Raw genomic sequence first — 13,654 nt, 5'->3', positions numbered from 1 at the left:
AAGCGATTGTCCCATATTCCTTTTTCACCACCCTATTAACCTGCCCTTCTGCCTTCAGAGATCTATGGACAAACACGCCAAGGTCCTTTTGTCCCTCGGAACTTCCCAGTGTCAGGCCATTCATTGAATACATCCTTGTTACATTACTCCTTCCAAAGTGTATCACCTTGCACTTTTCAGGGTTAAATTCCATCTGCCACTTTTCTGCCCATTTGACCATCCCGTCTATATCTTCCTGTAACCCAAGACACTCAACCTCACTGCTAACTACCTGACCAATCTTTGTGTCATCCGCAAACTTACTGATCCTGCCCCCACATAGTCATCCATGTCATTTATATAAATGACAAACAACAGGCGGCACCATTTAGTACCATCAGTGAGGAAGAGAGGGCTGTTCCAGTGGGATGGGCTCCACTTAAAGCTGGCTGTAATCAGTGTCCCAGAAAATTGTATATTAAGGGATTTAAACTGAAGGAAAGGGGAAGGGAGTCAGATAAAGTTATTCTATAATTTAGAGTTTAAAGTTCCTCAGCCACCATGGTAGAATTTGAACTAATGGCTGTGGAACATTTGTTTGAGCGGCTGGTTTATTAGTCCAGGAATATTATCACTACCATCCTCCACAAGTTGAAGTTAATAAGATTTGTTTGCAGTTAAAATTAAAGCGTGTACAAAGAACTAAACACATCTTAAACTGTGTGATTTATGGAACTGTTATTGTTTCATTTATTGCAGGAGGAGTTCGGTCAGTGATCTTCTGGCCGAAGGATCCAGAATGTAGTTTCGAAAATAAGAGGGGTGAAAAAGATTCATATGAAGTGAACCAAATATTCAGAATCAGCAGCACTATAGCAACACCTCATGTGCCTATTATTGATTGTAAGGATGTGGTATCTCAGATCTGCAGACGTACCCGCAGACAGAAGTGTAAAGATTGTCTGAATTCTGATCACATTGACAGCTTGAAAAAGGAACTGTTTTGTTATTGGAAAAAATTTGAAATCAATTATGAAATGGACGACAAGAGTTTGAAATCTATGATCGATACTACACTGCATTCCTATGATTCATTCCTGAACTGTAACCATGGCAGCATCACGAGGAACACAGGCTTCACTTCAGCGCTTGCTGCTCATTCGTTGCAACTGTGCTTCCTACTAGCTGCTCGATCAGGTTTGTTACTGGGTAGTAATCTCAAGAGCTGTTGTTAGTGTCAGTAACAAGCACTATACAGTCATCATAGGAGAGTTACATAGGAAGAGGAATAGCTGTATCGAACAAAGAACAAATAATACAGCACAGGAACAGGCCCTTCGGCCCTCCAAGCCTCTATTGGTCATGATACCAATCATTGCCAAAGCCCTCAGTACTTCCTTGTGCCGTATCCCTCCATACCCATCCGATCCATGTGTTTGTCAAGATGCCTTTTGAACACCGTTAATGTATCTGCTTCCACAACCTCCCCTGGCAACGTGTTCCAGGCACTCACCACCCTCTTCGTAAAAACCCTGCCTCATATATCTCCTCTAAACTTTGCCCCATGGACCTTAAACCTATGACCCCTGGTGACTGACCCTTCCACCCTGGGAATGAGTGCCAGTCAATCCACTCTATCCATGGCCCTCATAACCTTGGACACCTCTATCAGGTCACCCCTCAACCTCCGTCTTTCTAATGAAAACAGTCCGAGTCTATTCAGCCTCTCCACATAGCGAACACTCTCCAGACCAGACAACATCCTAGTAAACCTCCTCTGCACCCTCTTCAAGGTCTCCACATTCTTCTAGTAGTGTGGCGACCAGAATGTTTCGCCATAATCCAAGTGCGGCCTTACTGAGGTTCTACACAACTGTAGCATGACTTGCCAGTTTTTATACTCGATGCCCTGTCCAATGAAAACAAGTGACCCGTACTCTTCTTGACTACCTTGTCCACTCGTGTTGCCACCTTCAAAGAACTGTGGACATGCACGCCCAGATCTCTCTGACTTTCTATATTCCGAAGAGTTTTGTCATTTACGGTATATTTCTCCTCTATGTTAACCTACCAAATGCATTACCTCACATTTGTCCAGATTAAACACCATTTATCATTTCTCTGCCCAAGTCTCCAACTTATCTTTGTCCTGCTGTATCTTCTGACAATCCTCAACACTATCTGCCACACCACCAACCTTAGTGTCATCCGCGAACTTACTAATCAGACTGGCTACATTTTGTGACTGAGTCGGTTCTGTACCCATCTTACCCCTCTGATCCCACGTGACTTCACATTTTGCACCAGTCTGCCAAGAGGCACTTGTCAAAGGCTTTACTGAATCCATGTAAACAATATCCACTGCTCTCCCCTCATCAATCATCTTTGTCACCTCCTCAAAAACTCGATCAAGTTAGTGAGGCACTATAGCCTCACTTAAATAATTTTTATTCAAAAATTTTCACAGATTGTCCCAACAGAAAAATAGACCCCCCCCCCCTTTACACAAACAATAAAACAACAAGAACAAAAGTACATAAATAAACAAATAAACGTTAAACAGTAAACAATAGCGCATCCCCCTACCAGACACAAACTTACCCCCCCCCCGGGGCTGCTGCTGCTGCTGACCATCTCCTAACGCTCTGCCAGGAAGTCTAGGAACGGCTGCCACCGCCTGAAGAATCCTTGCACAGATCTCCTTAAGGCAAATTTCACCTTCTCCAATTTAATAAACCCTGCCATGTCGTTAATCCAGGATTACACGCTTGGGGGCCGCGCATCCTTCTACTGAAGCAGAATCCTTCGCTGGGCTACCAGGGACGCAAAGGCCAGAATACCGGCCTCCTTCGCCTCCTGCACTCCCGGCTCGTCCGACACTCCAAATATTGTGAGTCCCCAGTTAGGCCTAACCCTGGAATTCACTACCCTTGACACCGTCCTCGCTACGCCCCTCCAGAACTCCTCCAACGCTGGACATGCCCAGAACATGTGGGTGTGGTTTTCTGGGCTCCCCGAACACCTCGCACATCTGTCCTGACTCCCAGAAAAACGGCTTAGCCTTGCCCCGGTCATGTATGCCCTGTGCAGCACCTTAAATTGTATCAGGCTGAGCCTCGGGCAAGAGGAGGAAGAGTTTACCCTTCCCAGGGCATCCACACACATACCCTCGTCGATCTCCTCCCCCAGCTCCTCCTCCCACTTACCGTTTAACTCCTCCACCGAGGCCTCCTCCTTCTCCTCCTGCATCACCTGATAAGTTGCCGAGATCCTACCCTCTCCAACCCACCCCCCCGAAAGCACCCTGTCCTGGACCCTGCCCGCCGGCAGCAGCGGAATCTCCACCACCTGTCGCCTAATGAACGCCCTTACCTGCATTTCCAGGGGGGAGCCCGAATTTCTCCTCCAGCTCCCCAAAGCTCGCAAACTTCCCGTCTATGAACAGGTCCCCCATCCTCCTAATACCTGCCCTGTGTCAACTCAAGAACCCCCCCATTCATTTTCCCCGGGCCAAACCGATGGTTCTCCCATATCAGGGACCACACCAAAGCCCCCACCTCCCCACTGTGGCGACTCCATTGCCTCCAGATTTTGAGGGTCGCCGCTACCACCGGGCACGTGGTGCACCTCGTCGGAGGAAGCGGCAGCGGTGCCATCACCATCATCAGCGCCCCCAGGCTCGTGCCCACACAGGACGCCATCTCCAGCCTCTTCCACGCCGCCTCCTCCCCCTCCATTACCCACTTACATATCATCGCCATGTTGGCAGCCCAAAGGTACCCACATAAGTTTGGCAACGCTAGCCCCCCCTGTCCCCGCTCCGCTCCAAGAACACCCTTCTCACTCTCGGGGTCTTCTTCACCCATACGAACCCCATAATGCTCCTGTTAACCCGCTTAAATAAGGCCTTAGGGATCAGGATGGGGAGGCACTGAAACAAAAACAAAAACCTCGGGATCACCGTCATTTTAACCGACTGCACCCTACCCGCCAGGGAGAGCGGCAGCATTTCCCACCTTTTGAACTCTCCACCAGCCTCGTTAAGTTGAGCTTATGCAGGGCCCCCCAGCTCCTAGCCACATGAATCCCCAGGTATGTAAAACTTCTTTCTGCCCTTTTCAGCTCACCAATCCCGCTTTCCTGGTCTCCCGGGTGCACCACGAACAGTCCCGGGTGCACCACGAACAGACGACCTCCCCTTCACACAACCATGCTGTCTATCGCTTATGAGTCCATTTGTTTCAAAATGGATATAAATTCTGTCCCTGAGAATTCTCTCCAATAAGTTACCTCCTACTGACGTGAGGCTCACCGGCCGAAAGTTTCCAGGTTTTCCAGGATTATCCCTGCTACCTTTCTTAAACAGCGGTACCACATTAGCTATTCTCCAGTCCTCTGGGATCTCACCTGTGGTCAATGAGGATACAAAGATGTTAGTCAAGGCCCCAGCAATTTCCTCCCTTACTTCCGCGGCGCTGAAACTGGTTCTTCTACTCACCTAGCTGATGGCTGATCTGGGTTCAACTCTATTTCCCTGCCTTTGTTTAATATTCCTGATATCCTGGCCTAACCAAAATCTATCAATCTCATTCTTCAAACTACCATTGATTTAGACGGGTGGGTAGAAATTCTGCAAATCTTCCCTGGAATATTTTTTTAAATCTCTTCCTCCACTAATATTTTTCAATTCGCACTGTATAAATTGTGGCCTATATTACGATCCCAGACCAGACCCAACAGTGGCTAGGATACTGGACCGAAACCCCAATATTTTAATTCATTTGTAAAACTATGCGGAAAGAATGATTGACTCCAGGGGCGAAATTCTCCCCCAACGGCACGATGTCCGCCGACTGGCGCCAAAAACGGCGCCAATCAGACGGGCATCGCGCCGGCCCAAAGGTGCGGAATGCTCCGCATCTTTGGGAGCCGAGCCCCAACATTGAGGGGCTAGGCCGGCGCCGGAGGGATTTCCGCCCCGCCAGCTGGTGGAAATGGCGTTTGGTGCCCCACCAGCTGGCGCGGAAATGCGGCGCATGCGCGGGAGCGTCAGCGGCCACCAACAGTTTCCCGCGCATGCGCAGTGGGGAGAGTCTCTTCCACCTCCGCCATGGTGGAGGCCGTGGCGGAGGAGGAAGGGAAAGAGTGCCCCCACGGCACAGGCCCGCCCGCAGATCGGTGGGCCCCGATCGCGGGCCAGGCCACCGTGGGGGCACCCCCCGGGGTCAGATCGCCCCGCGACCCCCCCAGGACCCCGGAGCCCACCCACGCCGCCTGGTCCCGCCGGTAAATACCAGCTTTGATTTACGCCGGCGGGACAGGCAATTTCTGGGCGGGACTTCGGCCCATCCGGGCCGGAGAATTGAGCGGGGGGTCCCGCCAACCGGCGCGGCCCGATTCCCGCCCCCGCCCAATCTCCGGTACCGGAGACTTCGGCGGGGGTGGGGGCGGGATTCACGGCGGCCAACGGCCATTCTCCGACCCGGCGGGGGGTCGGAGAATGACGCCCCTGGTCCCTGGCGCTGTGAAGTAACAGTGCTAACCAATGTTAGATACTGCGTGCATGGTGTTGCTTCCTGCAGTGTTCCGACACAGTGTCCAGGCATCACGATCTGATTGGGATGCTCGGTAACCATGTATGCATTGTCCAACATTGGTTGGGGCAGACAGACAGGGACGAGGGTGAATCCCGGAACAAGTGCACATGATTCAGGGGTTGGCATGGCGGATGTCTGGGCGATTAGACTGCCCCCCTCCCGCTCCCCGACCCCCATTCCCCATAGCGGCCCACCCCAACTGAGGCTGGCTCCCTGATGGCTCCTCCACTCCTTTCCGAGCCCCGGGGCAGCAAACCCAGTGCCCCCGGGATGTTTACCTGTGAGGGAAGAGCTTCTCTGCTGGTTTCACATTTTTAAAAGAGTACGAACCGGCACCCACGTGACCACTTACCAGGGAGGCCGTTAGATTACGGGAGGTTATTAGATAAGGGATCACTCCTGTTAATTGTATTGAGATTGGCCTTTTTCTGATGATTATTGGTTCCTCACCGCACTTAGGCGAGATCCGGATTTCACCGAAGGAAACAGTTAGATCACAAACAGATCGGTGCTCGGTGTAGTTCTCATTTTGGTTTCTCCCGCTATTTAATGGTCTCTTCGCACTTTCGCTTAAGTGCAACGTAGCCATTAAATTGCGCCCGATAATCCTCAAATCCACTTTCCCGGCTTATCCCCATAATACTTGAATCCTGACTGATTAAAAATCTGTCTATCTCATCCTTAAACATACTTAAAAACCCAGCCTCTACAGCCCTTTGCGGTATAGAATTCCATAGATTAACACCTTATGAGAGAAGACATCCTCCCCATCTTGTTTTAAATGGACCTTACTCTGAGATTCTGCCCTCTGGTCCTAGACTCTCACAAGGGTAAACAACCTCTCAACATCTACCCATGTCAAGCCCCCTGGGAATCCTATATGTCTCAATAAGGCCACCTCTCATTCTTAACTCCAATGAGGCCAAACCAATTCAATCTCTCCACATAAGAAAATTCCTCCATAGCCAGGGTCAAACGAATGAACCTTCTCTGGACTGTCTCCAAGGCCTGTAGTGATCTGTACATCTGTACATACAGCTGCAAATACACCAGGGACTGCAGCACAGATGTAACAGCCACAGCATCACTAGAGGGAGCATCAGAGACGGGTATAAAGGGTCGAGCCCAAGGCAGGATCCGCCTCTTTGAGAAGCACAGAGCTAGGGAACAGCAGCACACAGGGATAGCTTAGCATAGGCAGTTTACCTTAGTTTCACTGGTGATACCTCTTGACTGTTTTACATCTAGTTGAGCTCTGGAAGCAGAACGAACCCTTTGAATAAAGTGTTTGTGTTAACTGTAAGTGTACAGTCGTTATTCAGAATTAGAGAATAACATATAGTACCAGGAGTGGTTTCAGCAAGCCAGCTAGACACCAGCAAGAGAAGAGAACTTAAAACAGACATTCGACCAAGGCAGGCCTCGCAGCATTCGGACCCTTCAGATACCAATCGGCACGATGGACCCAATCTAACCTCCAATCCTGCTCCAGACCACTGTTAATATGCATTCCAATTGGAAACTTTTTATACAACAGTTCAAAATATATCTAGAAGCTAAGGATCTAACCTCAGCGTCTGATGCCAGGAAGATAGCCTTGCTCTTATCCCTGGCAGGTCCGCAGGCATTAGAAATATATAATTCCTTTACCTACCTGGAAGGGGAGGACAAGGGCAAGCTGGAAATAATCATCAAAAAATTTGAAACCCACTGTCAATCTGAAGTCAATGAGATATTTGAAAGATTCAAGTTCACCAGGCGTTTACAAAACCCGGGAGAATCTTTCAGCAGTTTTGTAACTGATTTAAAATTACCAGCTCAATCCTGCAACTTTGAAAACCTCCGTGACTCCCTCATCAGAGACCAGATAGTCAATGGTATATCTGATGAGGGACTTAGAAAATCCTTATTAAAATGGAAAGACCTAACCCTAGAAACAGCCATGCAAAGATGCTCTACTTATGAAAAAAGAATATGAGGAGTTTACTTACCGGGACCAAGGCCTTCACTACGAGGTCGAGCCCGTCAAAATGGTGGCCCAGGCTTCCAGAAGGCGCTCCTTGAACGGCAATCTCACGCGAACCTGGGTGCAGGCCACACGCATGCGCAGTTCTCCCAAAGATTTGACACGGAAGAAAGGCCTACTGCACGTGCGTGAGCGTGGAGGGACAGCGTCATGATGTGTCCCTGCTGCAGACACGCCCACTTAAAAGGGCAATGTCCAGCTTCTGGAAAACAATGTTTAAAGAGTGGCAAATACAACCACTTTGCCTCACAGTGCAGAGCTGCACTGCAAATGAAAACAAGACAGGAACACATGAACCTCAACGTAAAAAGCATAGACTCAACGGAGCACAAAAAAACAATGATGAGTATGCCTCGGATGAGGACAACCTCGCTTGCGACAATTCGTTTGGCGTGGACACGATCGAGACAATTGAGGAACATGATGCAACAATCGCCACGCCTCACCCGGTCAACAGCATTGATTCCAGCAGTGAGTAGACTGCGACTGTGCAAGTCAATGACTTTCCATTAGTCTTCAAGCTTGACACTGGGGCCTCAGCTAACCTCTGGTTTATAACCTTGTTTATTTATTTATTTACATTTTTTGGGGGGGGGAAATTGAAATTGTTGAAGTTAACCGAAGGTTTAAGACATGGCAGGAGATCTCAGACCCGTGTCATGCTCCTCGTGTGCGATGTGGGAGCTCAGGGACACGTCCACTGTCCCTGGCTCCTTCACGTGCAAGAAGTGTGTCCAGTTGCAGCTCCTGTTAGACCGCTTGACGGCTCTGGAGCTGCGGATGGACTCACTTTGGAGCATCCGCGATGCTGAGGATGTCGTGGATCGCACGTTTAGCGAGTTGGTCACACCGCAGGTGAAAGGTACTGAGGGAGATAGTAAATGGGTGACCAAAAGACAGAGCAAGAGTAGGAAGGCAGTGCAGGTGTCCTCTGCGGTCATCTCCCTGCAAAACAGATATACCGCTTTGGATACTGTTGAGGGAGACGGCTCACCAGGGGAAGGCAGCAGCAGCCAGGTTCATGGCACCGTGGCTGGCTCTGCTGCGCAGCTAGGCAGGAAGACGAATGGCAGGGCTATAGTGATAGGGGACTCAATTGTAAGGGGAATAGACAGGCGGTTCTGCGGACGCAATCGAGACTCCAGGATGGTATGTTGCCTCCCTGGTGCAAGGGTCAAGGATGTCTCGGAGCGGCTGCAGGACATTCTGGGGGGGGGGGGGGTGAACAGCCAGCTGTCGTGGTGCACATAGGCACCAACGATATAGGTTAAAAATGGGACGAGGTCCTACAAGCTGAATTTAGGGAGCTAGGAGTTAAACTAAAAAGTAGGACCTCAAAGGTAGTAATCTCAGGATTGCTACCAGTGCCACGAGCTAGTCAGAGTAGGAATGTCAGGATAGAGAGAATGAATACGTGGCTCGAGAGATGGTGCAAGAGGGAGGGATTCAAATTCCTGGGACATTGGAACCGGTTCTGGGGGAGTTGGGACCAGTACAAACCGGATGGTCTGCACCTGGGCAGGACTGGAACTGATGTCCTGGGGGGGGGGGGGGGGGTTTGCTAGAGCTGTTGGGGAGAGTTTAAACTAATGTGGCAGGGGGATGGGAACCGATGCAGGAAGTTGGAAGGTAGTAAAACAGGGACAGAAATAAAAGGCAGTAAGGGGGAAAGTGCAAGGCAGAGAAGCCAGAGTCAAAAATCAAAAAGGGTGACAGTACAAGGTACAGTGACTGAGGGGAGCTCAGTGAATAGGACCAGGAATACTAAAAGAAATAAAACGGGAAGTGAAAACATTAATGGTAAGCGACGCGGCAGGTTGTTACAGGAAGATATGGGTTCGACGACAAGGAAAATTAGGAGAAAGGTTAAGAGGAAATATAACTTAGGAGAGGTTACTGATCGAGGTGTTAAGATTCAGAACAGAGGTAAAAAAGCCAACATAAGTGTACTTTACCTGAATGCTCGTAGTATTCGGAATAAGGTAAATGAGTTGATGGCGCAAATCATCGTGAATGACTATGATTTAGTGGCCATTGCTGAAACATGGTTAAAGGATGGTCACGACTGTGAGTTAAATATCCGAGGGTATCAAACTTTTCGGAAGGACAGAGTGGATGGTAAAGGAGGTGGGTAGCTCTGTTATTTAAGGATGACATCCGGGCAACAGTAAGGGATGACATCGGTGCTATGGAGGACAAGGTTGAATCCATTTAGGTGGAAATCAGGAATAGTAAGGCGAAAAAGTCACTGATAGGAGTAATCTACAGGCCACCAAATAGTAACATTATTGTGGGGCAGGCAATAAACAAAGAAATAACAGATGCATGTAGAAATGGTACAGCAGTTATCATGGGGGATTTTAATCTACATGTTGATTGGTTTAACCAGGTCGGTCAAGGCAGCCTTGAGGAGGAGTTTATAGAATGTATCCGCGATAGTTTCCTAGAACAGTATGTAATGGAACCTACGAGGGAACAAGCGGTCCTAGATCTGGTCCTGTGTAATGAGACAGTATTGATTCAGGATTTTATAGTTAGGGATCCTCTCAGAAGGAACGATCACAATATGGTGGAATTTAAAATCAAGCACTCGTGTTTTGTGCTTAAACAAAGGAGATTACAATGGGATGAGAGAAGAACTAGCTAAGGTAGACTGGGAGCAAAGACTTTATGGTGGAACAGCTGAGGAACAGTGGAGAACCTGCCAAGCGATTTTTCACAGTGCTCAGCAAAGGTTTATACCAACAAAAAGGAAGGACGGTAAAAAGAGGGAAATCAACCGTGGATATCTAAGGAAATAAGGGAGAGTATCAAATTGAAGGAAAAAACATACAAAGTAGCAAAGATTAGTGGGAGGCTAGAGGACTGGGAAATCTGTAGGGGGCAACAGAAAGCTACTAAAAAAGCTATAAAGAAGGGTAAGATAGATTATGAGAGTAAACTTGCTCAGAATATAAAAACAGATAGTAAAAGTTTCTACAAATACATAAAACAAAAAAGAGTGGCTAAGGTAAATATTGGTCCTTTAGAGGATGAGAAGGGAGATTTAATAATGGGAGATGAGGAAATGGCTGAGGAACTGAACAGGTTTTTTGGGTCGGTCTTCACAGTGGAAGACACAAATAACATGCCAGTGACTGATGGAAATGAGGCTATGACAGGTGAGGACCTTGACAGGATTGTTATCACCAAGGAGGTAGTGATGGGCAAGCTAATGGGGCTAAAGGTAGACAAGTCTCCTGGACCTGATGGAATGCATCCCAGAGTGCTAAAAGAGATGGCTAGGGAAATTGCAAATGCACTAGTGATAATTTACCAAAATTCACTAGACTCTGGGGTGGTCCCGGCGGATTGGAAATTAGCAAACGTGACACCATTGTTTAAAAAAGGAGGTAGGCAGAAAGCAGGTAATTATAGGCCAGTGAGCTTAATTTCGGTAGTAGGGAAGATGCTGGAATCTATCATCAAGGAAGAAATAGCGAGGCATCTGGATGGAAATTGTCCCATTGGGCAGACGCAGCATGGGTTCATAAAGGGCAGGTCGTGCCTAACTAATTTAGTGGAATTTTTTGAGGACATTAACAGTGCGGTAGATAATGGGGAGCCAATGGATGTGGTATATCTGGATTTCCAGAAAGCCTTTGACAAGGTGCCACACAAAAGGTTGTTGCATAGTATAAAGATGCATGGCATAAAGGGGAAAGTAGTAGCATGGATAGAGGATTGGTTAATTAATAGAAAGCAAAGAGTGGGGATTAATGGGTGTTTCTCTGGTTGGCAATCAGTAGCTAGTGGTGTCCCTCAGGGATCAGTGTTGGGCCCACAACTGTTCACAATTTACATAGATGATTTGGAGTTGGGGACCAAGGGCAATGTGTCCAAGTTTGCAGACGACACTAAGATAAGTGGTAAAGCAAAAAGTGCAGAGGATACTGGAAGTCTGCAGAGGGATTTGGATAGGCTAAGTGAATGGGCTAGGGTCTGGCAGATGGAATACAATGTTGACAAATATGAGGTTATCCATTTTGGTAGGAATAACAGCAAAAGGGATTATTATTTAAATGATAAAATATTAAAACATGCTGCTGTGCAGAGAGACCTGGGTGTGCTAGTGCATGAGTCGCAAAAAGTTGGTTTTCAGGTGATTAAGAAGGCAAATGGAATGTTGTCCTTCATTGCTAGAGGGATGGAGTTTAAGACTAGGGCGGTTCTGCTGCAATTGTATAAGGTGTTAGTGAGGCCACACCTGGAGTATTGTGTTCAGTTTTGGTATCCTTACTTGAGAAAGGACGTACTGGCACTGGAGGGTGTGCAGAGGAGATTCACTAGGTTAATCCCAGAGCTGAAGGGGTTGGATTACGAGGAGAGGTTGAGTAGACTGGGACTGTACTCGTTGGAATTTAGAAGGATGAGGGGGGATCTTATAGAAACATACAAGATTATGAAGGGAATAGATAGGATAGATGCGGGCAGGTTGTTTCCACTGGCGGGTGAAAGCAGAACTAGGGGGCATAGCCTCAAAATAAGGGGAAGTAGATTTAGGACTGAGTTTAGGAGGAACTTCTTCACCCAAAGGGTTGTGAATCTATGGAATTCCTTGCCCAGTGAAGCAGTAGAGGCTCCTTCATTAAATGTTTTTAAGATAAAGATAGATAGTTTTTTGAAGAATAAAGGGATTAAGGGTTATGGTGTTCGGGCCGGAAAGTGGAGCTGAGTCCACAAAAGATCAGCCATGATCTCATTGAATGGTGGAGCAGGCTCGAGGGGCCAGATGGCCTACTCCTGCTCCTAGTTCTTATGTTCTTATGTTCCTCACCAATAAGGATCTCCATTCGATTCCAGGAAACCATGAAATAATACCCGCTGCAAGTCGGCTGAAGGACTGCCATGGCAATCAGATCGCCTCAAAGGGATCGTGCCATCTCCGGGTGAACAACAAGACGATAAGCAAGCAGCTACGATTCGAGATTGTAGACGACAATAAATCATCGCTGTTAGGCGCTCAGGCCTGCAAAGACTTGCGACTGGTGCAACGCATTTACATGCACACCCAGGATCCATCAAGCCTGGAAACTAAAATCCACAGCATGCTACAAGAATACCCTGGTGTATTCAAAGGCATGGGCACCCTACTCTGCCAATACAAAATCATGCTGAAGACAGACGCCAAACCCATCATTCAGCCGCCCAGGAGGGTTCCAACTCCACTCCGGGAGAAGTTGAAAGCGGAACTCAACAGATTGGAGTCACAAGGTGTAATATCGCGAGTCAAACAGCCGACTGACTGGGTTAGCTCCATTGTCTGTGTTAAGAAACCTTCTTGAGATCTTCGCATATGCATAGACCCGAAAGACCTGAACCAGAACATTCGCCAGGAACACGACCCCATCCCCAAGCGTGAAGAGATCACATCTGAGATGGCGAATGCTCGTATCTTCACCAAACTCGACACCTCACAGGGATTTTGGCAGATACAGCTCGATGACTCGAGCAGATTACTGTGTACGTTCAACACGCCATTTGGACGTTTCTGCTTCAATTGCATGCCCTTTGGCATTATCTCTGCGTCAGAGATCTTCCACAGGATAATGGAGCAAATGACCGAGGGCATCGAGGGTGTCAGAGTCTATGTGAATGACATCATCATATGGTCCATCACTGAAGAAGAACACCTCTGTCGTCTGAAGAAGGTGTTTCAGAGGATTCATAAATACGGTTTGAAAGTGAACCAGGCAAAATGCATATTTGCGAAGGAGTCTGTAACCTTTTTGGGTGACACCATATCATCTCAGGGTGTCAGCCCTGATGAGGCGAATATCGCTGCAATATGGACCATGAAGATGCCACACGACAAGAAGGCGGTGCTGCGATTTCTGGGCTTCGTCAACTTCCTCGGCAGGTTCTTCCCAAACCTGTCCGCACGGACGGTAGCTTTACGCAATCTCCTACGAAAGACCACTGCGTTTGAGTGGACACAACGTCACCAAAATGAATGGGTGGATCTCAAACAGCAACTAACGAGGGCACCGACCCTTGCTTTCTTTGACGCAAC

At 48.1% G+C, this 13,654-nt stretch overlaps 1 protein-coding gene across 1 annotated transcript in view; it reads left to right on the top strand.

Moving 5' to 3' along the window:
• LOC140396660 (uncharacterized) overlaps window positions 1-13,654 on the top strand; it is an 84,609-nt gene that overhangs the window by 4,179 nt on the left and 66,776 nt on the right. The window contains exon 2 of the mRNA XM_072485455.1: window positions 739-1,176. Within this exon, the coding sequence (XP_072341556.1) occupies window positions 739-1,176 (438 nt within the window). The remainder of the gene's footprint in view (window positions 1-738; window positions 1,177-13,654) is intronic.

This window comes from Scyliorhinus torazame, chromosome 19 (genome assembly GCF_047496885.1).
Source record: "Scyliorhinus torazame isolate Kashiwa2021f chromosome 19, sScyTor2.1, whole genome shotgun sequence".
NCBI lineage: Eukaryota > Metazoa > Chordata > Chondrichthyes > Carcharhiniformes > Scyliorhinidae > Scyliorhinus > Scyliorhinus torazame.
The sequence above is the reverse complement of the archived record's forward strand: the minus strand, read 5'-3'. Positions and strand labels throughout refer to the sequence as shown.